This window comes from Diospyros lotus, chromosome 12 (genome assembly GCF_014633365.1).
Source record: "Diospyros lotus cultivar Yz01 chromosome 12, ASM1463336v1, whole genome shotgun sequence".
NCBI classification, from domain to species: Eukaryota; Viridiplantae; Streptophyta; class Magnoliopsida; order Ericales; family Ebenaceae; genus Diospyros; species Diospyros lotus.
The window spans coordinates 11363074-11388026 of record NC_068349.1 but is presented as its reverse complement, the minus strand read 5'-3'; the positions used below and the strand labels follow the sequence as shown (position 1 = coordinate 11388026).

At 34.7% G+C, this 24953-nt stretch overlaps 1 protein-coding gene across 2 annotated transcripts; it reads right to left on the bottom strand.

Annotated features, from left to right (window-relative positions):
- Window positions 1-2933: 2933 nt before the first annotated feature.
- On the bottom strand, window positions 2934-24679 carry LOC127786923 (uncharacterized). 2 transcript variants are annotated; one of them, XM_052314688.1, is made up of 11 exons: window positions 24233-24679; window positions 23100-23169; window positions 22851-22964; window positions 21986-22102; window positions 21423-21782; window positions 18960-19273; window positions 18533-18632; window positions 18388-18447; window positions 17429-17515; window positions 16576-16716; window positions 2934-3408 (listed from the first exon to the last, which is right to left on the bottom strand). In XM_052314688.1, the coding sequence occupies exons 1-11, from the start codon at window positions 24343-24345 to the stop codon at window positions 3079-3081; spliced, it is 1806 nt and encodes a 601-aa protein (XP_052170648.1). In that variant the 5' UTR covers window positions 24346-24679; the 3' UTR covers window positions 2934-3078. The 2 variants fall into 2 exon arrangements, with proteins under 2 accessions (XP_052170648.1, XP_052170650.1); XM_052314690.1 differs by having other exon boundaries at window positions 22851-22961; window positions 24233-24678.
- Window positions 24680-24953: the final 274 nt, after the last annotated feature.

Here is a 24953-nt window from a genome sequence, read left to right as displayed (position 1 = left end):
AATTCTCATTCATCTTTTTCCTTCCCTCAAAACTCAGGTCTCTCCCTCTCTTCCTCTCAAACTCACATTTCCCTCTCAGATCGCATTGCTCTCCTCTCTCAACACACATTGTGCTCTCGACCTTGGCTAGAAAAAGAAAAAGAAGGTAATTTTTCTTTTTATTAAACTTTTTCCAAATCAACCTATTTAATATGATGTGTATTTTACATACAATATATACATAGATGTAGTTGAATGCACATAATTGGTTCAATTTTATATCAATTGGGTATTATAGGCATGTAATTTTGACAGATTTAATAAAATAATAAGGTTGTCTATATTAGACAGCTTTTTGCCCCTAATTTAAAAGTTTGTCACGGATTGTATATGCTGAATTTTGGGGTGATTCAAATTAGAAAATAACCCTCTATGAGTTATCTATCATCTAGATTTGGAATGACATAATTTGGAGACTCGTAGAAGTTTTTATGACATTTTTTTCGTATACATAGGCAGATTTACATAAGAATAATGCTTTGGAGGATAGAATAATGTTTTGGTATCCCAAACGTTGCGGTTATGAACTCATTTTTAAATATGATGAACTTATAAGAGTTTTATATATTACTTGTGAATTTTATAATTTTACGACATTGTTTTCTATTTCAAAATATTTTTTTTATTTTACTGCGTGTTGTAAAAAAAAAAATATGTTTATGGATTTGGAAAATATTCTAAGAGTTCTGTAATATAAATCTTAATGTGAATTTAATTGAGAATGTAGCCCTTTAAGTTATTTAGCCCATCAAATTGGATTCACATGATTTCGTGCTATGAATTTCAAGTTATGATTGCTTTCGTAAGGACTGATAGTTTAAATTTGTGAATTAGTAGTGTTTCACTAGTAGATTCCTATTATAAATGTTTTCTTTATATTCTTGCATTTATTACTATTTATACATATAGTGTTATGATAAATTTACTCAAGAAAATATAATAGTGAGCTATATTTAGAAATAAGGATTATTGAAATTTTTGAAATAAATGATAATGAACTAGGATTTTTAGCACATTAACGTTGTGGGCAACTAAGATTCCTCCACTAGTAAATTCAAGAAGTGAACTTTAAAGACTTAAGGTAAGTAAACTCCTCCTAATTTTCACCCCATATTGAATGGTTAATGTGAAAATATTATGCTTTGTGGTCAGCTTGCAAATATTTGATTCTAAAACTTTTCGTTACCATGTGTCATTTTCTTACGCTCAATGAAATAATTAAGCATGCATATATATATATATATATACACACACTATGTTATTGCATCAATGAGCATGCATAGGCATCGATTTGAGAAAGTTAAATTTTTTTAAATAAAAAGTGTGGAAAAATGCAAGTTTTCTTTCAAAGATATGTCTCCCAAGTTTTTTTTTTTTTTTTTTTTTAAGAAAATGGGTGTATGTCTATGCCATGAATGATGTGAGTGGAAAATGGGGCATGGGGGACCGATGCACTCGACTTAAGAAATAATGTGAATATGAAAGTTGAAAGTGAAAAAAACTTTTTATCGCTTCGTAGTATTACTAGTAGAATGAACCCAATTCCAAACAAGAATTGCCCACTGTATTCTGATTTGCTAGATGACACACGAAGTGAGCTCACAAAAATAATAAAATGTTTTTGAGAAGTTAAAGTAAATGGGGATGAATATTTCGAAATTTATCCAAACTTTACATGTTATAAGCATATATCATGTGCATGGAGTTTACTTGCTGAGCTTTAGCTCACCCATTTATTTTTCTCACATTTCAGGTTATAAGAGCTAGATGAATTGAGGAGATCGCTTAAAGACAAACTCACCTAATAAACCATGGTATAAGATTTTAGTTTTGGACTAGTAATTTTGAGACACTTGTTCATTATTCATTTATTTACCCATTCTTTTAATTGTTTAATCCTAAAATTTTAAATAAGTTAGTTTTGGTTTAATTGGGAATTGAAACTTGAATTATTTGGTAGTAGTTGAGATGTTGGATGAGTATGATTAAGTGTCTTTAGTTGTGTTGTGGATGCAATGTCTCTCTATAGGTTGGTTAAGTCCAATTTACAGAAAAGATGGTCAAAATTTTTGTAGAATTTTATAAATATATATATAATAAACATAGGTAATAAAAAAAGATAAGTTAAAAATGAATTTATTTTATTTATGTATTTAAAATAAAATGAACGTTAACACACATAGGTTTAAGACTTCTAAACTTAGGTGTTGCACATCAACATAGCTTCTAAACTCATAAGTCATGATACTTTTTGTAACTTGCTTATGAGTTTTAGGATTCAATTCCCATCAAACATTGCTTGCCTCCAAATTGTTATGGCATTTTTAAGAATGGATGATCAATATATATAACATTATCTGCTCTGCAAGACCACAAGAAAGAGTCATTTCTCTATAGTCTTATTATTGCTCGCAAAAGACAATTTTGACAACTGAAACATGATCTTTTAAGTCACAAAGAAACACCTAATCTTTACTATCACGCCTCATCTATTATTGTGCTCTTGTTCCTAAAAAAATTTTAAATCAAGGAATATTGACTAGGAAAAAGGAGGAATAACAAAGTTTCAAAACTCAGTTCTGCGTGGCATCATGGAATACAGTCAAGTTCCACCAGGAGGCCAGCTCGCTACAAAATTTTCCAGAAACGTGAAACTGGAGTAATGGTAGGATTAGTAGAATGCACTAAATTGGAAAATCCCAAATTTCTGTGGGAAAAAGGCAACATATTACCGCTATGTTTGGGAAGTAGATTTTCCAATGGAAATCAGTCAACAAAATGTTAACCTTGATCCTATGAAATAGTTGAGTCAGCCCCATCCATCACGAGTTGATCCTACCCATTTAAGTTATGACACATCCACAGAGGTAACTCTGGATCAAAGACCAGATAGATGCACCCTAAATCAGCAAATAGAAACAGTAAATATACAAGTAGGATCTTTGGCATTATGAAGTACGAACATGGTCTCCTTTGCACATACATAACAATGAGTGTTCATGCCAAGGTACATTCCTTCCCAAGAATCATTAAAGATTGTCACAGCCGCCATTGCTTCTCCATTAGATCCTTGGAGAAAACATACCTGAACCTTGGATTATAAGGTAACCACTCGATGACCTGTGATGGCTTACGGCTGGTTTTCCGATCGACACATTTCTGTATTGAATCACTAAGCTTCTTATCAACATTTTCAGTAACCCAGTTAATAAGATCATCTGACCTAAGAGAGGCTTCTTTAGCAAATCTTTCGAGGACCTTTGGCAGAAACACCTTCTTTGACTTCTTAACAATTATGTTTGCTTGAAGAAACTCCCTTTTCGCTGCCTCCAGTTCCTCTTTAACATTTGAAGCCGTGTAGACTTTCAGCTACAGAAGTTCAACAAACTGAAGATCTATCAACTGGTTTTGATGCATCATAACAATTTCTGGCAACAGCCTCATGGCTAAAGGAACTCATAATTTTAAACAGCGCTTATGTAAAGCTGATGAAACACTTATTTTCAACAGCAGAACAGGAACAGGATCACCATTACATGTCTAACTTAATTTATGGAGAAAAACTTACATGAAGCTCAAACTTTTAAAAAAGGGTTCCACCTACGTATACAACATATATCTTGCATGTTCATTGGACATCTCAAAATTCGTATCTAGCATGCTGCATTATTTGTTCAATTATGCTAACTCATGACTATCATTTGGAAGCTTTTGGATTCACCTAAAAGTCAGAAGTTAAATTTTTGTTCTTCTTCATTTCTACTGAATTTTGAATTTACCTGTTGTTAAGAATAATTTCTTAACTATCAAATATAATTTTTGTCTATTTTTGTGTATATCATATATATCGCTGATAAACTGTATGTTTGTGAATTGAGAATTTATTATTTCTAGGGAGATAAGATATCTGATATAAGTAAATAAAATACAATTTCTTGTCATATTATTATCATGTTCTCCGAATCACCAATCTAAATCTAGAATTGCATCCCTGCTTCTCAGGTTAAAGTCCAAATAAATATTGGGATGTTAAACTAGTATCTGTGGTTTCAGCTTCATTTCTATTTGGCACCCTTAAAAAGACCTCCAAAAGAGGCAATTTCAAGAACAAACAGAGCCAAGTAGAAACCACTGGGTTCAATTGAACTGATCAAAACTTTGAATTTTTTATACTGCTATAGCAAAAACTTTTGGAAAATTTGTATTTGAAGCCAAATAATTTTTTTAAAAACTTTTATCATAAGAGAAAAAAGGTGGGGTCAATTTAAAATGTTATTAAGTTCTTGTATTTTTCAATTCATTTTCTTTGTATTTTGTCTGTTTTGTTTTCTGTTTTAGTTAGTTGCTGTATTAGTTAGATATTTCAGTAGACTTTGCTTTACTATTTAAGCTGAGATCTAAGAATGGAAGCATTGGATGAGGCATTTTTTTACATCTTCTTGCCCTTCTTGTCTCGTAACATAGTATTAGAGCAATCTTCAAAACCCTAGGTCATTCGATTGTCGATCTTCGATCTCTAACGTCATCTTCTTCTCCGTCGGTCTTCGACATCGAGCCTTAGGTATTCCTTTTGCTTGTTTCGTTTATCATTTTCGTTGATTTTAGCATCGTGTTATTCTTCTCCGGTGACTGGTAACTGGTACGAATCTCTGTTGTTTAGAGATTTGTAACTCCTTCCTGATTTCTCTCTGATTGCTTACGAATCTCCTTTGTTCGGAGATCGATTACTTTCACATCCTTTGCTCAGACTATTTGTTCGTTGTATAGCAATGGAAAATCCAGATTTATCCTCTTCCTTGTTGAGGTTAACTCTGTTGTGGACGATGGTTCGAGTCCGTTTTTCTTGCATCACTTGGACAGTCCGAGTCTTCTTTTGGTTTCTCAACCTTTGACAGGGGATAACTACGTCTCATGGAGTCGTGCAATGGTAATTGCTCTATCGATGAAAAACAAGTTAGGGTTTATAGATGGCACTATTCCACGACCTACACCAGGTGATGTTTCTTTACTCAATGCTTGGGTTAGAAATAATAATACGGTTATCTCGTGGATCCTTATCTCTGTTTCGAAGGAGATCTCGGCTAGTATGATTTACTTCAAGTCTACTCGAGACATTTGGATTGATCTCAATGAGCGATATCAGCAAAGCAACGGGCCAAGAATTTTTCAATTGAGGGGTGAGTTAGTGAACCTATCTCAGGGTTTCATGTTTGTAAGTGCTTATTTTACAAAGCTTAAGACAATATGGGATGAACTTGGTAATTTTAGGCCTACTTGTAGTTGTGCAAGCTATTCTTGTGGTGGTATTAGGGCTTTGGCAGACCATTATCAGATGGAGTATATTATGTCCTTTTTGATGGGATTGAATGAATCTTTCTCTCAAGTAAGAGCTCAACTGTTATTAATGGATCATATTCCTCCAATTAACAAAGTGTTTTCCTTAATATCACAAGAGGAGAAACAGAGAAGTGTGGTAGGACATGTGAATACTAATTCTGTTTCTTTTAATGTCAAGTATGAAGTGAACAAGTCTAATCATAATAAATCTAGTCAGAAGAAGGAGAGATCAATATGCACACATTGTGGATATCATGGTCATACCATAGAGAAGTGCTATAAATTGCACAGTTATCCCCCAGGATATAAGGTGAAACATAAGTTTACTAATCAAAACAATACTAGTAATGCTCCTAATCAAGTAAATGTTGCTGTAGTGGGGCAGGATGTTGAAAACTGTTATAGTAGTCAAGTTGGAGACTTTGTACAAACATTGAATCCTGCTCAGTACCAACACTTGTTGAGTATGTTGAGTTTTTTTGGGGTATCAAAGATGAAGATAGAACCTGATGCTCCACAAGAGCAAGCATCAGGTAGTTGCTTTTCTATATCAATTAGTCCAATGCTAAATAACCCTAGGTATTGGATAATAGATTCAGGAGCTACTAGTCATGTGTGCTTTAGCAAGACTTCTTTTCATTGCTTACGACCTGTTAATGACACATACGTTACTTTACCTGATCACTCTCGGATATCTGTTCAGTATATAAGGGATGTGAGGATTAGTCAGCATTTGGTGCTAGAAAATATGTTATTTGCGCCACAATTCAAGTTCAATTTACTATCAGCGAGTGCTCTAGTAAGAAGGAATGCTATGAGCCTCAGTTTTTCTTTTGGTTTATGTATTGTTTAGGATGTACAGCTTTCGCAGATGATTGGCAGGGGTAGGCTTCATGAAGGCCTTTATGTGCTTGATGCTAAATCTTTGACAAACACTTTTAATAGTGTCAATGTGACACAGGTTGTAAGTCGAAATACTTGGCACAATAGACTTGGACATCTTTCTTTTGAAAAATTGGACAGATTAAAACATTTGTTGCTGTTTGGAAATGATAGTGTTGATTCTTATTGTTCAATATGTCCTTTAGCTAAACAAAGGAGGTTGTCTTTTGTTTCTCATAATCACTTATCTCAGCATGCTTTTGATCTTATTCATTGTGACACTTGGGGTCCATATCATGTTCCTACACATGCTGGTCATAGATATTTCTTGACTTTAGTTTATGATTGCACACGATTCACTTGGGTGTTTTTAATGAGACATAAATCTGAAGCTAGAGACAAAATTCCCATGTTCTTTAATATGGAGGAAACTCAGTTTAGTGTTAAGGTGAAGAAGTTTAGATCTGACAATGCACCTGAATTGAAATTTCAAGACTATTTTGCCTCTAAGGGAGTCTTACATCAGTTTTCTTGTGTTGAGAGGCCTGAATAGAACTCTGTAGTGGAACGTAAGCATCAACACCTCCTTAGCATTGCTAGGGCACTGTTGTTTCAATCTAGAGTTCTTATTCAATTTTGGGGTGAGTGCATACTCACTGCCACTTTCTTAATCAATCGTACTCCTACACCAATATTGAATCAACAGTCTCCTTATCAACTTCTTTATCAATTACCTGTGAATTACAATTGTTTTAGAGTGCTTGGTTGTCTTTGCTATGCCTCTACATTATTATCTCATAGAACCAAATTCTCTCCTAGAGCTGTTGCTTGTGTTTTTCTTGGATATTTTCCTGGAATGAAAGGATATAGGCTGTATAATATCGCTACAAAACAATTATTTGTTTCCCGGGATGTTATCTTTCATGAGAATGTTTTTCCTTTTCATAATATTGACTCTTCTCATGATATGGTGGATCCTCTTCCTGATTTGGTTATCCCTCAGCCTCAACATCAACCTGTTATTGACCCAAATATCACCTCTTATCATGCTGATTCTTTCCCAGCTAAGATTAACACTCCTGATGTTGATGGTTCCATCTTAGGCTCCCCTTGTCCTCATATTCCTCCTTGCAGATCTACAAGGGTCTCAAGGCCTCCTCCTTATCTCCAAGACTTCCATTGCAATCTATTATCATAGAGTTCTCAATCCTCTACCAAATCTTTGTATCCTCTTGACCACTTTATTTCTTACTCAAATTTGTCTTCTTCTCATAAGCATTTGCTTCTTAATATTTCTTCTAATCCTGAGCCTCAATTTTATCATCAAGCAGTGCCCTATAAGCACTGGAGGGATGATATGACAGCAGAGTTAGAAGCTATGCAGATGAATCATACTCGGGCAGTTACTCCATTACCTCATGGTAAGCATGCTATTGGGTGCAAATGGGTATATAAGATCAAGTATAAATCAGATGGCTCTATTAAGAGATATAAAGCTCGTCTAGTGGCAAAGGGATACACACAACAAGAGGGGTTGGATTTTTTTGATACAATTTCCCCCGTTGCCAAATTGGTCACTGTCAAGGTTTTGTTGGCTTTGGCAGCTATTCATAAATGGCCTCTTATTCAACTAGATATTAATAATTCAATGGGGATCTTTTTGAGGAAGTTTATATGGATCTTCCTCTTGGTTATACTCTTAAGATTGGTGCTCCACCTAAGGGGGAGCGTTTGGTGTGTAGGCTTCACAAGTCCATTTATGGGCTCAAACAGGTTTCTAGACAATGGTTTTCTAAATTCTCATCTGCTCTTGTTGAGTATGGCTTCAATCAATCCAAGTCTGACTATTCTTTGTTTACAAAAGGTGTTGGTTCTTCCTTTGTGGCCCTGCTCATCTATGTTGATGATATAATCATCACGGGTTCAGATGTTGTAGCCATAACCTATCTTAAGTCCTTCCTTCATAGTCGATTCAAGCTTAAGGATCTTGGCCGCCTAAGATATTTCCTCGGTCTTGAGATTGGACAGTCTTCTAAGGGTATTTTCTTCTCACAAAGGCACTATGCCCTACAGCTTCTTGAAGACACAGGCTTCTTGTCTGGTAAACTTGCTGCTGTTCCAATGGTTCCCAATGTAAGGTTGAGTTCTGATGAAGGTGATTTACTTGAAGATGTGTCTGCCTATAGGAGGCTCATTGGGAGGCTTATTTACTTAACCATTTCTCAACCGGATATCACCTTTGCTGTTCATAAGCTTACTCAATATGTCTCTAAGCCTAGGAAGCCTCACCTTGATGCAGCCCATCATTTGTTGCGATATCTTAAGGCTTCTCCCGGTCAAGGCTTGTTTTTTTCTGCTTCCTCTTCACTGCAGCTTAGAGCATTTTTTGATGCAGATTGGGGATCTTGCTTGGACACTAGAAGGTCTGTTATAGGGTTTTGTGTGTTTCTTGGTGATTCCTTAATATCTTGGAAGGCTAAGAAGCAGACCACAGTATCTCTATCTTCTGCTGAAGCTGAGTATAGGGCTCTTGCATCTACTATTAGTGAAATTGTATGGCTACACCAACTTTTATCTAATTTCTAGATTTCTACTATGACTCCTCCTCTCTTATTTTGTGATAATCAGGCTGCGATTCATATAGCTTCCAATCCAGTTTTTCATGAGCGCACCAAGCATATTGAATTGGATTGTCATTTCGTTTGAGATAAGTTGCAGGAGGGTCTGTTCAAGTTGCTGCCTATTAGATCAGTGCTAGCTGATCTTTTTACCAAGCCATTACCAATTTCTCAATTGCAGTCTTTGTTAGCCAAGATGGTTGTGCTTCATGTTCACGGTCCATCTTGAGGGGGAGTATTAAGTTCTTGTATTTTTCAATTCATTTTCTTTGTATTTTGTCTGTTTTGTTTTCTGTATTAGTTAGATATTTCAGTAGATGGCATTCTTGTAATTTGACAGTAGACTTCGCTTTACCATTTAAGTTGAGATCTAAGAATGGAAGGATTGGATGAGGCATTTTTTTACATCTTCTTGCCCTTCTTGTCTCGTAACAATGTTGCACATTTTTAGTTAATTTTCTAATTTATACATTAACTATATTGTTTTTTAACAAATATTCTTTAAATTCCTATTTCTTTTATTATTTTATTGTCCTTTTTTGATTATGTGTTGACATGTTACTTGGCTATTATCCACTTAGCTACCTTAATATAAGAAGGCATGACATGCCCACATATCACACATATTGAGCACTCATCCAAATATTTCTATTATATTTTGCTATTTCAAAAGTTTAGTAGATGAGGTGGTGGATGTAAAGAGAATAGGGGATAAGATTATTATGGTGAAGGTTAGTCTATGAAGAATGACTATGAATATCTTTAGTACATATGCACCACAAGCGGGGTTAGGTGAGGAGATAAAAGTAAAATTCTGGGAGGACCTAGAGGGATTCATACAAATGATACCAAGAGCAGAGAAAGTGATTATAGGTGGTGACTTAAATGGGCACGTGAGTAGAGATGGAAACGGCTATAGAGAGGTACATGGAGGGTATGGATTCAGGGAAATTAATAATGAGGGTAAGTCTATTCTAGATTTTGCTATGACATATGGGCTCATCATAACCAATACTAGGTTCAAAAAACAGGACGAACACTTAATCACATATAAAAATGGCATATCAAGCACCCAAATAGATTACTTCCTCATGAGACAAGAGGATCGGATATGTTGTAGGGATTGTAAGGTGATACCGGGAGAGTGTTTGACTACTCAACATAGACTTCTAGTACTTGACGTCCAAGTAAGAAATTGGAAGAGAAAAAATCACATAAAACAAAACCTAAGAATCAAGTGATGGCATTTAAAAGGGGAGAAACAACTAATCTTCAAAGAAAAATTAAGGGGTAGAAGGGAATGAAATGGAGAAGGACAGACAAACCAAATGTGGAGAGAAATGGCTAATGCCCTAAGAAGCACGGCAAAGGTAGTCCTTGGAGAGACAAATGGTAGAGCCCCTAGCCTTAAGGAGTCTTGATGGTGGAATGAAGAAGTACAATTGAAAATTAAAAATAAGAAAACTTGTTATAAGACTGTATATTAGTGTAACAATGAAGAAAATCAAAAAATTATAAAGAAGCAAAAAATGCAGCAAAAAGAGCTGTTAGTGAAGCAAGGTCAAAAGCATATGAGAATCTATATAAACGACTTGATACAAAAGATGGAGAAAGGGATATATATAAATTAGCTAAAGCAAGAGAAAGAAAAATAAGGGATTTAAATCAAGTGAAATGCATAAAAGATGAAAATCAAAATGTATTAGTGAATAAGGGAGCGATTAAGGAGAGATGGAAGGAGTATTTCACAAAATTATTCACTGATGGTGGCGACACAAGAGTTAGGTTGGGACATCTTAGTAACTCCGAAGAGGATGTGAGATATACATTTTATCGACGCATAAGTTCAAATGAAATAAGGCAAGCATTAAAAAAGATGAAAAATCATAAGGTGGTGGGACCGGATAATATACCAATAGAAGCATGGAAATGCATGGGAGAAGAGGGCATCTCCTGGCTAACGAAATTATTTAACGCAATGCTTAAATCAAAAAAGATGCCAGATGAGTGGAGGAAGAGTACTTTGGTTCCTATATACAAGAACAAATGAGATGTTCAAAACTGTGAAAATTACAGAGGAATTAAGTTAATGAGCCATACCATAAAACTCTGGGAGAGAGTAATAGAGCAGAGGCTCAGAAAAGAAACAGAGGTATCAGAAAATCAGTTTAGTTTCATACCTGGTAGGTCAACAATGGAAGTTATATACCTACTGAGGCGCCTAATAGAAAGGTATCGAGATCATCAGAAGGACCTACATATGGTGTTTATAGATCTAGAAAATGCCTATGATAGGGTCTCTAGAGAAGAATTATGGAGGGTTTTAGAGAAGAAAAGAGTCCGAATAGCCTATATACAAACCCTTAAGGACATGTATCACGGTGCAGAGATAAGAGTCAGAACATGCAGAGGGGACACTGAACCGTTTAAAATTACAATAGAACTGCATCGAGGTTCTGCACTAAATCCATACTTATTTGCCCTAGTAATGGATGAACTCACTAAAGATATTCAAACACATGTGCCATGGTGTATGCTATTTGCATATGACATAGTGTTGGTGGATAAAACAAAAGAAGGAGTGAACACTAAGTTTGAGTTGTAGAGAAATAATTTAGAATCTAAGGGATTTAAATTAAGTAGAAAGAAAATAGAATATATGGAATGTAAATTTAGTAAGAATGCAAGAGTGGAGGATGTTATAATAAAATTGGAAGACCAAATCTTACAAAGAAAAGACCATTTTCGATATTTGGGATCAGTGATTCAAAAAGATGGAGAAATTCACGAGGATGTCACACATAGAATTAAGGCAGGTTGGCTAAAATGGAAAAATGCATCGAGGGTGTTATGTGATGGTAAAATCCCATTAAAACTAAAAGGAAAATTCTATAGGACAGCTATAAGACCAGTCTTGTTGTATGGCTCAGAATGTTGGGCAGTCAAATACTAGCATGAGCAAAAAACGAATGTAGCGGAGATGAGAATGTTAAGATGGATGTGCGGCCATACAAGAAAAGATAAAATTAGAAATGAAGTTATTCATAATAAGGTAGGAGTAGTGCCAATCAAGGAGAAGATGAGAAAGACTAGACTAAGATGGTTTGATCATGTGAGAAGGAAACCAAGAGACACTCCTATGAGGAGAGTTGATGAAATGGAACAATTAGTCAAAAAAAGAAGTAGAAGTAGACCTAAGAAGACTTTGTGAGAGACATTAAAGTTTGATATGAAGTGTATGAATCTAAATGAAAATATGACAAAAGACAGAAATGGATAATGCTATTGGTACACCTTTGTGTACACCTTGCGCTACACAAAGGTGTATCAATGACAAAAAAGCCCCTCATGAGGCGCATGTGAGGCGCAGGACATTTTAGTCTTTATACCCCTTGATGTAGCCCAAGATGTACAAATTTGTTGTACATCTAGCATGATCCGACAGAAATACATGAAAGTCTAGAATTCATGTAGCCGACCCCACATAGTGGAATAAAGGCTGGATATGTTGTTATTTCAAAAGCAAACATAATTTGAAAACACTTAGAGCAGAACAAATGCATCCATTGCTAAGGCACAAGCAAAGCGCATGGCAAGTTTTGAAGTAAACTCAGATAAACAACAACACTAAACAGTATGTTTTTTGTACCCATTATCTCTCCTTTAGACTTTTTAATCTTAGGAAAATGAAAACAGGAAATGGAGTTTGGTTACCTGTTTTAATTTTTTTTAAAAGTAAAATTTTGGAAAAAATTTACAAAAATGAAAATATCAAAAAGGTCTTTCCAGATTTTTCATTTTCTTCTCCATCCTGTGCCCGAACTCATTTTTTCTTTTTTCATTTCTTCTTCATCTTCCTTCTCCATCCCTATGCTCTCCCTCAACCACCTTGATCTTCGTCTTCCTTTCTTCCTTTTCATTTTTCTTCTTTGAATCCAGGTTCATGATAAGTGGGTTTAGGTTCGTTGGTGGTGGTTAAAAGAAAGAAGAAAAAAATAAAAAATTGTCTATATAAGGGCATTCTTTCAATATAAATTGAATTATCACAATTATTTAGTTGCTAGATAAAAGAAACAAAAATTGTATCAAACACTATATATAGTTTTCTTTAATTCTAAAAAAAATGCAAAATTATTAAACAACACATTCAATTTTCACTTTTTCTTAAAAAAGATATTTAACACAAATAAATAAAAACTAAAATAGAAAACTGAAAACACAAAATTGAAATATTTGTCAAACATCACCTAAACTTTTAACTTTGTTTAAGCAACAACAACAATAACCCTTAATCTCACTAGGTAGGGTTAGCTACATAAATTCTGGTTCACCAATCATTTATATTTATTGCCATATCTTCTATAAGACCTTACAACTTATGTCACATCTAAGAGTCTCCCACTAAGTTTTTTTGGACTTCCTCTACCTCTTTTGCTAAATATTTGTTTCATTCCATCCACTCTCCCCATAGGATTCTCTATTGGTTTTCTTATCACATGATCAAATTATCTTAATTGTGTCTCATACGTCTTATCTTCATAGGAGCTATTGCAACCTTATTATTAATAATCTTATTTCTAATTTATCTTTTTTTTGTATGGCTACACATACATCATAATATCCCCATCTCTATTACGCTCATATTTTACACATCTTGGTGCTTTAATTCCCAACATTCTATGTTATAGAACAAAGTTAGTCTTACAACCATCTTATAAATTTTTCTTTTAGCTTTGACAAATCTTACTGCCATATAAAATGCAAATGCACTTTTCCATTTGAATCATCATACCTTAATTCTAAGGATAACATTCTTATTAATCTCTCTATCTTTTTGGGTGATTGATCTAAGATATCTGAACTAATATTTTCTTGGGATGACTTAATTTTCAAGTTTTACCGTAACGTAAGCCATATTTATATTTTGATGAACTTATTTTCCATATATTTGATTTTCACTCTGCTTAACTTAAAATCTCTAGATTTTAAAGCATTTCTCCATATCTTGAGCTTAGTATTCACGCTTTCTACTGTCTCATCCATTAAGACAATGTCATCTGCAAATAGCATACACCAATACATGTATTATAAAGAAAAAACACACATCATAACATATGGAAGAATTACTGATATTTTTTCAATTATAATTAGATTATGTCAAGGATCTACATCAAGTCTTTATCTCTTTGCTCTAGTAATTGATTCAGATCCTAGATATACATTTCTTGAATAACATGTATATAAGCAATTTGGACTCTTTTCTTCTCAAAGACCATCTATAAACATCATATGTATATAAGCAATTTGGACTATTTATTTTTATGAATTATTCTAAATCTATAATCATATGTAAATCCTTTCGTTTATTTCTATATCTTCCCATTAGGTGCTTTTCAAGTATATAGCTTCCATCATTAACCTACGATGTATGAAATCAAACTAGTTTAGAGATACATTGGTTTCTCTTCTTAACTTTAGCTCAGTCACTCTCTCCCAAAGTTTCATAGTGTGGCTTACTAGCTTGATTCCCCTATAATTTCCACAACTTTGAGCATTTCCTTTATTCTTATAAATAGACACTAAAGTGCTCTTCCTCCACTCGTTTGGCATATTTTTTTATTTAAGGAACACATTAAATAATTTTCTTAACTAAAAAAATACCCTCTTCTCATGTATTTCCATGCTTCTAATGGGATATTATTTGGTCTAACTGCTTCACATTCAAAATTATATTGGGAATACAAAATGAGAAAAACAAAGGATTCCCTATTATCTTAATATCATAGTACTATAGAATAAGACATACAAAAATGATATATCATATGTATAATATTTTACAATAATAAATTATAGGGAAAAAGGTATGAGAATTTAAAAAATAACAATATGGGTGTATCGTATGGATGTTATCAAAAAGTTCTATGGAAAATATGTCATGCTTATAAGTTATTTCGTCTTGTACATGCCAACAATTAGTACTTCTATCTCATACTTGCTAGTTTTTCAAAATGTATGATCTATAAAAAACCAAAATGGAGTCCTAATAAATTTTACTCCTCTGGTTTACTCTTTCAAGACTTGATAGAAAACAGTCTTGTCAACTTTAAACCCCCCTTAATACCCCCCCCCCCGCGCTGCCGCCACTCCCTTTTTCTAATAATATAGATTATAAAAAAAGGTGGCTATTCAATCATATTAAGTCTTCAAAAGATCATATATTGCAACTTGCAAGAGTAATAAATAGAATTATAGGTATACACATCAGTATCTATGTGAGATGAGTACACTATCGTCTGTTAATATATAGATATACACATTCCCTATAATGTGTTGTACAATCTTTTTTTTTTTTCCTTTGTCAACTTACGAGTTTGAAACGCATTAGATGGTGAAATTTTATTAGATTATATAGTATTTTTTATTCAAATGAATTATGTTTTTCTTTTTATTAATTATTGTTAACAAGTGTACTATATGGTTTAATTGGGTATTTTTTTATTACTTTTTATTTATATGGGAATTGAGAGTTTTATTTATTCATCCGTGGTATGAACATTGTACATGAATACCAACAATATTGAATGATAAAACATAAATCTATTTGTAACATATTGAGCTAAAATATATATTTCATTTGTCTTGTTTGTATCTTTATTTTTTCAATTGACTCTGATATGTCCATGTTCCATCTAACATACTTAGGTCATTATGCAATGTTATAGAAAAAGAATTTACACGTATTTATTAAGAAAATAATATATTTGTACACATGCATGAATACAGACACGTGTGTGGGAGGGCTTGAGCCATAGAGAAGAAGTGTTCTAGAACCTATCTCTTCAAGGGGCTATAGGAGGAGAATCATTTGACACATTGTCTTCAACAAAATTAATCAAGAGAAGCCTATAAATCAAAATTTTAGATATAAATGACATTTACTGATTTTCAAGTAATGACAAAGGGATACATTTTTTTAATAAATTATTTAGCTTTCATTAGAGTTTTAGATTCCCACCTAGTGGGATTAAGGCTGGAATCTTACTTTTGTGTTCATATTTATCACTGAGCCACAAACTTTTATTAATATAATCTTCTCTATTTTGTGAGACTAGTCTTCAGAAATATTGCACTAGTTTATGGCATTCATTTTAGGACAGTTGGCTCTTGAAGAAAAGCAGTCTACTGTGCTATCTATAGAAAGGTGGTGTTCTAGTATATTTTATATAACGATGAGCTGAAAAGATGATATTAGCAAAGAGGTTGATGGATGAAAACTGATAAAATTTCTGACTCCACCACTCACTACATGTTTCTGGTTATTGGTAGGGGGGCAACCGAGGTGCTTCCTGGACAGGCTCAGTCTAATATATTAAATTCTGTTCAGAAATGAGGCACATTCTGTCATGGCTGGAAAGGTTCCCCTTTCCCACCCAAACAAGAAAAGAAGAATGGTTCATTACCAAAGATATGTAATGGCAAATGTTCCTGAAACTTCTAAAATAATCATAAATATATTTGCTAATTAAATGTGGTGGAAACTGCAACTCAGATAAAGGAGATTCAAAGATATTGACTAACGTGAAAAGGACAAAAGTCTCCTTAATATCCATACTAACCGATACCACATAAATATAATTTCAACAGTCATTCAAAGATGACGTGAAAAAGAAAGGAAAATGTAAAGGAGGCAAGGAGTTACCACAGGATCCGAGAAAGCTCCAGTACAAAGGGCAAAGCAAGCAAGACTCGGGGAAGTCTGAATACTAAATTTGGACTTGATGCGTTGCCTTTCTTCTGCAGATCTTTTTCTCATGGCAGTTGACAGGACAATCTCCAACCACTGTAATTCATGCAAAAACAAGATAGTACCCAAAAAAGAAATAAAGAAATAAAAATAGAAGAGAAAGGGTAAGAAAAATAAAATAACTGGAAGAAGGAAACCAATCCATTTTGTTTGATACATTAATGGACATGCCTAGAAGGTTATCATCCAAAACTGTTAACATGGTACAAAAGAGGCCATTTGCCAATAGTCCAATGGTTAAAGCTAAACTACCAAGATCACTTCCCAATCTACATCTCCCCCCACCCCTCTCTGTGCAGTCAGATTAGGGAACTGGTGATTACTTTCAGCTTTCTTAATTCCCTTGATGAAAAATTAGTCTATTAAGTATAAATCAAGCAAAACAGGCATGCCGTTTAATGCTACCCAAGGATCACACATTTTTCTTAGAAAATATTCAATGTGGTTGGAGGAAGAATTGCATAAATATGCAGTGTCAATGCAGCTAGGTGTGCACAAATGATTCTTTCTGTTAACCAAGACATAAGCTTGTAAGTTATATCCTCCATACAACCCCATAGGAATCACTAAATCCTAAGAAGGCAAGAAGTAGTATAGAATAACATAAAATCTGGCAATACATATCACTGAAATCAGTTTATGGGATGCAATTGCTGTAATCCAACCTAATTATTCAATAATGAGTAACCAGCACCCAAGAACTGCTGCCACATATATGTAGATATTTTAGAGGAGCGCAACATAGTACCCGTCCAACTCGAGGTGTATGAAAGCAGAAGATTGACTGCTCTATTGCATTTGCACTTACAATCTGGCCACTGATGTTGTAAGCAGCCTGCACTATACAAAAGAAACCCATCAACTTTTCAGCCTTGAATATAACATAAAAGGGTAAGGTGAAACCACCGGCAGAAATGCTGATAATGGTTCCCACCCCATGGGACCCCTTTAGATTGAGCCTTCACTCTTCTTAACTTCCACCAAGGTAGTTTATCAAAACCCACCCATTAAAGTCACAGCTCAATAAAAAATTTGAAACGTCAAAATTAAGGAATTCATTTTGAAGAGGCATGAAGACTCTTCAAAGCTTTTTTCCAATAAATGTTGTTCATAGCTTAATTGGAAGAAAGAATAGGACTTGAGATTGAAAATGATCAAAACTGAGAAAACAAAAGTATTTTTGTTCATTTCTTCTTACTTGCTTTCTTTTTCTTTTTCCCCCCTGTTTTCTTCTTTAAAAACAGACAACATTATTGATGCCAGAGAATAAAAGTGTATTCCAAAGGATGAGGAGTCCTCCAAAGAAAAGAACAGCAGAAGAGAAAAATTAAAGAGTTAAATGCAGCTGAAGGAAAAAATCCCGCCTATACAATATTTAAAGAGATTCAAATGCAGCACAAGGAAAAAAATACATGATATTTTTCTGCATTAAAAAAAATGCCGAGATTGGGATGAAACTAGGACAGCTAAAGAGCCTTGTAGATTCTTTTGATCTCTAAGTTTCACTGGGACTGATATTTCTGTTCCATGCATCAACTCGTATATCTCTCCCCCCTCCCCCCAAAAAAAATCAGATCCTGATTATTACATGGTAAAACTCTTATTATGCACATCCATAATGTGGAACTGATACATGCAAAATAGAGCAGCTCAATATGTCAGAATGTACAAAATACAAAAAATGAAACCCAAGAACAAGTGCACTACCTTGTGAAACAAGGCTAACCTTCTCAGAGAGCTGTGTGGTATACCATATGCTAAATACGCCTGCAAAAATCAGAGCAATGGATATAAAATGATCTATAGGAACAAAGACAGAGAAATCAAATTATTACCAGTTAGTGATCTTTACATGCATGATGAGAGAATTGTAGGTATTGATCCAAAATGCAATCTTGGCATTGGTTTCCATCTGAGTCACACTCACCCTTTCCAGTTGTTCAACAAGCACTCTAAAATAGAAAATAAGAATAAATGTTAACAAAGTGTATATTAGATTCATTATGTTTCTTGTACTTGTATTTATTATATATACACACTTGTACTTTAGCTAAAAGTTGGTTTCCATAGTTGAGCTAACTAAGTAGAATATAGACAACTAGATTTGAATTCAGATCGAATCTACACTTTAAAAATGAAGAAAAGAGAGGATTCAAGTGAAACTTCAATTCATGTCCAATGGACATTTTATGTTCTTCCAAATAGGGAATAGATAAAATCAAACATTATTTTATTTTCTTTTTTTTCTTATCACCTCCTTTCAATAAGCAAGGACCAACCTGTAGTTGTTCAGAGCATAAGATGCATGTGGGAAGTTCTTATCAGCTGATATTGATAATACTTCAACCATGGATTTGCAAGTCCGATCCCTATCCTCATTGATACCGCATTGAGGAATTACAATTTTGGTGGATGACCTCAAGAGAAAAGGTGCCTGGTTTTGTTCTGAATTTGTAGAGCCTGAACTACAAAACCAACAATAAACTGAAGCCATGCACCTCACCATTTCCTCGGACAACTGGCTTGGACACTGGTAGAGATGATCTTTCAGAGTTCGTAGCATAGAAGTTTTGCCCACAGTTGGTCGCAGTTCCTGAATGTATGCACAACTGAAAATTAGTAGAAAGAATAACAGAAATTTATGGACTATTTCCATGGAATATTATGGTACAGATATGTTTTTGTTTTATTCTCTTTCTCCCACATAATTTGAAAACTAAGATGCACATAGTAGTTGTCATCATAAAGAAAAAATTAACCAGATTGGCTACACCAGCATTCAATTAAAGATTCTCATCAATGATCTACATTTTCTGAAGTTGGAATAACAAGGTGCATTTCATCCTACACACAAAAATAACAACACCAAAATCCAAAATCCAAACTAACCAGAGGAATTGGTATCAAGTTGAGCCTTTGTTTTTGTTTGACTTAAAGCTCCTCCCCCCCCCCCCCCCCCCCCCCCCTCTCTTTCTTTTGCACCATTTAATACATAGTTCCCACCTAGTGGAATTACGGCTTGTGGTTGTTTATCATAGTTCCCCACCTACTGGAATTAAGGCCCATGATTATTGTTGCATTTAGTACAGTAGTTGTGATGCTTCATTTCATAGCACTTGAAGACGCGTTAGAATACCAAAAAGAAACGAATGTTAATCTCTAGATGTGTAGAATTTTGAAGATGGATCTCTTCTGATTGTAAGAAATGTATTTTCACAAAATTGGATTTTGGTCAGAACACTGAAAAGTCAAGTACGATATCAGATACTCTGTTGATCCACATGAATATTAGGAGTGTTTTCTATGAAGTATAAAAAAGAAAATCAAAATTTGATTATAAACTCCCATGAAACTTTCAGAAAACATAGTACAGAGACTGCAGGTTTAATCTTTCAGGGATGCCTTAAAGAATTAGAAAAGAAAGAAAGGAGAAGTGTGATGTTAGGACAAGGACAGCTCATATCCCTGTCAAAGGAAGAGACACATAAAACAAAAACAAGAACAAGTTAGGAACAAGAATTCATTTGCTTCTGCCACAAACCATCAATTTTCCACCTTGACATTCGCAAAGCAGGGAGCCTCGTACACTAGAGACAGCTTTTTTTTTCTATTTGAGAAGTAAATTTAAAAATAATAATAACTAGGTGTTCAAGGGTTACCACCCATGTGCCAAAATAATCAAAAGAAAGACCTGCATGAAAATTTTGATGAAGAGAGACTTGAAAAAAAAAAAGAAAAGACCACTCGAATTGAATTTATCAAAATACTTTTGTGTCCAAGTCAACTGCATAGCAAAAGTGACCTTGTAGATATCTTGAATGTGAGATGGCAACCTAGTGCTTATTTAACTCTTGAATTTAAAACAATGCCATTCAAACATTAGTAATCTTTTAGCTTTCTCAAATCCTCAATAAATCCATTAGAAGTGTAAAACTAAAGCATAGTCACCAAAGCAGGAGATTAGACCAGATGCAACAAAGAGTACATAGTTTTTGCTATCATTAAATTAATGCAGAAGGGCCAAAACACAAACAAAAAGAGGGGAGCTAGACCCATCAACAAAGATGCATAAAAAAAACCACGGGATTGGGCCACATACAAAACATGAAAGAGCAGCAACAGAGGCATAGAACCAGATGGTTTGGGTAGGGCAATCAAGAGAGGAGGCCTGGCCATTGACAATGAGGTTACCAAATTGTAGCTTAAGGTTCTCAGTGCAAAGCACGGGAATGACCTTGAAGGGCCATGGCCAAATGAAGAGCAAGGAAGCTACCCAAGGGGGCTGAAGACCGCAAGGCAAAGGCCTCCCCACTTGACATACTCTCCCCACAACCAGATGTGAAAGAGCCTAAGAGGAGTATAGTTAGTTGCCTTCCTTAGTGAAACGAAAGCAGTTCCTAAGACATAAAGATCTAGTTCTTTAACACATGACATATAGCTAAAAGTAATTAGACAAAAAATATGAAATATAATAGAGGAAGAGATAAAATGAAAACATAATTATGCAAAGAAAAGGTTTCAACATATCAACTTAATTTGGTTAAATATGACTTTAGAACAGACAGGGAAATCATCCAACATAACATGTCCTGCAAAAAAACAAAAAAGATTCAATCATGACAATAAATCAATTTATACAAGAGCTACTGTAAGAGAGCACAACAGTTGAAGAAAACTTTGAAGGTGGATTAATGTATACCTCAATTTCAAAAAAGATGAATGTTTAGGACGATGTATCCTACCTTAACATGGTTTGGCCGAACTTTCTCAACTTGAATGTTGGTTTTGCCACTAAGCAACAGAGCATGTCTTGTCTTAGACTGCAATGGCAAGTTTCTTTTGCCTGAGTCGTTTATAGAAGCCAGAGCTTGGAAAGGTCGTAGAGGGAAGTTTTTTGAAGAACAAAAAGTGCTTGAAATTATACTTGGGTGTTTCCTAGGTTCATTCTTTACATGAGCCGGTGAAGCCATCACAGAACTTTGTTCAGAAGGAGGCCTACTAACACATTGTTCAAAAATGCTTCTATAGAGGGAGAGAACATGCTGCTCACGATTTGCAACCTCTTCCTCAAGGAGCTCAATCTCCTCTATCAATTCTCTTGTCTACAATGAACCAGGTTACTTTCATTAAGCTCACAATAGTAGTTCAAAACTGGAAACAGTAGGACCACAATGCAAAATATAACAAGCATAAATAATTAATATGGTTGTTAGCAAGTCATTACAACACTTCTCCAGGAATTGCTTTAAATAAGATAATTTTTTTGCAGAAAATGTTCAAAATTGAGTTCTCTAAATCAAGTTACCTGTGCAGCAAAATGTCTGTGTCCAGGAGATAAAGTACTTGAAGCTCGGCCCATTGCCCTCTCAAGCATTGTCCGCATAGATTTCTCTTCCTGTAAGCGCAATTGCAGCTTCTCAATCTGCAAATCAGAACTTTACATGTCAAAAGAGTTGATGTGTAGATTATGAAAAGAGGAAGCTGATACAAATAAATGCAGATTAATGCCACAAGTGAAATTCAGTATATGAAAATATGCTGAAGAAGATTGGTGTTTCATTATTGCAGGCAAGAACATTCAAGGAATGTTCTCTATCTACATGCAATCTGTCGGGCAAAAAGCAGCATTCAATTTTTAAAAGGTCCTTTTTGAGAATGTGGAATTTTCTCTTCCCACCCAAAGCTTGTTAGTCTTTACAGTATCTGCATTATATGCTTGAGGGGAATTTATGAATAGATGGGATAATTTTGCACGCTTCTATTACAATTGTATTCAGACACTGTAAGAAATTATTCAGGATAGGAATTCATGAATAGATGGGATAATTTTGTATGCTTCTATTGCTATTGCATTCAGAGACTGTAAGAAATGATTCAGGATACTGTATAGGACCGAAAAGAAACTTAAATATGCCAAAGAAAAAATAGTGGCATTTGTACTAGACACTGGATGAGGTCAAACTGTACTAGATAGCTTAAAGATATGATTGAAGCCATGCATTTACACATAATTTATTCACTGAAAGGGGCCATGGAAGAAAACAAAAAGGATTCAAGAATACTCAACAATGGAACATCCAGCCACTACTTCAAGCATGAAGTTTGAAGGAACTTGAATAGGAATGAAATAAGCATCTTAATTTGATCATAGGGAAGTGGTCCAAGCTTACATCTTTCTCCAAAGAGGTCCGATGAATTGATGTAGTATCATTGTCAGTGTTGATGGAGTATTCATGAAGGGGACTCCTTGCTCTACAAGTCCTTCTGGAAGGTGGCAATTCCTGCTGGACATGAAGTTAGTTGGAAATGGACCAATTTATCTTATTCATAAATAACAGTATAAGTAACATCAAAATCTTCCATAAATAACAGTATACAAAAGATAAACCAATGATATTTAGTAAGGTTGATGCCATTACAGATGATTCGTTGAAGTCATTCTTTACTGACGGTGAAACTGCACCTCTATCCAAGTTCCTGTCAGTAGCACTGTAAAAGCAAAGATCGTAATTTTACTTGGATTGCGAAAGTTGTTTGAAAGACCTCTATTATACAATGAAGTGTGCTGGAGAAAAAAAAATGGTCAATATTCAAAGAGGAAATGCTTTTATCTTCTTTTTGTATTAGAGCTTAATGTAGGAAAGATTTCCAGTAAAGATAAGCTATTATCTTCAATTTACAAGCTTTCAGAATGGATCACCAGAGAATGATAAGAATGAAAATGTCTAAATTGAGAAAACCCATGGGCATAAATTTCAGGAATACATCATTTTCCTTATGGACTAACTTATTTGGGCACAATTTTATAAAATGGCTTGCCAGAGTTATGATTCTAATACACACCTACTTTAGCACTTAATCACTTCCTGTTTTGTTCCCATATCCCAAATTATCGACAAACAAAAACTCAAAAACTTTATTTACTAACTATACCTTCAGTTTTATTTATTATTTATTTTTATTTCGGTGGCAAGACAAGAAGTGAGTTCGGCTCCCGTATTATCATTGAGAAACTACCTGGGAAGTTGACCAATAATGTCGGAAAATAGCAAATAATCAAGCGAAGTTCCCATTTTATCATTCACCAATACAATGCGCCGCCAAAGTAACTCAGGTATAGAATAACAAGCCTCCAGACGTTTCATAACAGAAAATTCAGCTTTCAGAATCCTTATTAATTTGGGTCAAAGTGCTCCTTATATTTTATAGGTAGCTCTCAGAATCTTGTTAATTTTTATGGCGAGTCTTCCCTCATTCATACATATGAAGTACCTTCTGTGACTCTGTGTTACCACAAGTATCTCTGCTTCTCTTTTTCTAATTATTAACACTCTGGCCGTAAAATTTCAGGGCTAGAAGAATGAATCCAATTCCCTAGTAAACCTAAGGTCTTTGGTTGAGGCAAGATTACATAAAACAAGCAAACAAGTAAAGGGCTTAACGGAAAGAAAAAAAGAAAACAAAGTGATTAGCCACTCCAAGACAATATTTGTATACATACAAATATGTATGTATGTACATATAGATATATAAGTATATAAGAGAAATGCACCTTTTACACCGCCTGTGTTTGGCACGGACATGTGAACCTTTCCGAGAACCTCCATTTCCTTCTCTCCCAGCTGCCTCTTCATTCTCGCCTGCATCTACTGCGAAACCATCCATCAAATCAGAACTTTCGTTTCTTTCTTTCAATGTCTAAAGGAGGTTGAAAGATCGCACAATCTTCTACAACACGACACACTTAGTTTACACAAATCACATTCGCAAACAAACAGAACGTAACGCGAATGGATGGTGTCGAACAGAGATTACACGCCAGGGGCGGAACCAGAAATTTATGCAGGGGGAGGCTGAAAGGTATCAGAAAAAATGCATGAATTTGACCAAGGGAGGGTCAATAGAGACAGTTAATAATGAGTTTGCATTAAAGTGAGTGATTGATTCATAAAAATTGAAATGGAGGATTTAGACGGAGGGAATTGCAGTGAAGAGTGAAGTTGAATTTGGAATCGCACTTGCCTCAAGAAAAGGGGGACCAGGTTCGCTGCCAGGAATTGAATTCTGTCACTTTTGCGTCGTTGGAAGCATTCAATGAGATGAGTTACTGCAAAGCCAACAACTCTCTCTCTCTCTCTCTCTCTCTCCAAGCTCGTAGAACTGCAGAAGACGAAGGCCATGGCCGTACTCGCAGTTCTTTGTGTTAATGACGCTTAGAGCCTCACAACAATAGCTATTTTCATTTAAACACCTTGATTTAAGAAATATCGCAC

Excerpts from the sequence above, each read along its gene's own strand:
- LOC127786923 (XM_052314688.1), bottom strand. The coding sequence starts at position 24,345 with ATGGATGGTTTCGCAGTAGATGCAGGCGAGAATGAAGAGGCAGCTGGG. Across the intron at positions 18,448-18,532 it reads ACAATTCTCTCATCATGCAT|GCGTATTTAGCATATGGTAT; the intron begins GTAAAGATCACT and ends TGATTTTTGCAG. Across the intron at positions 17,516-18,387 it reads GGTTAGCCTTGTTTCACAAG|GCTGCTTACAACATCAGTGG; the intron begins GTAGTGCACTTG and ends TGTATAGTGCAG.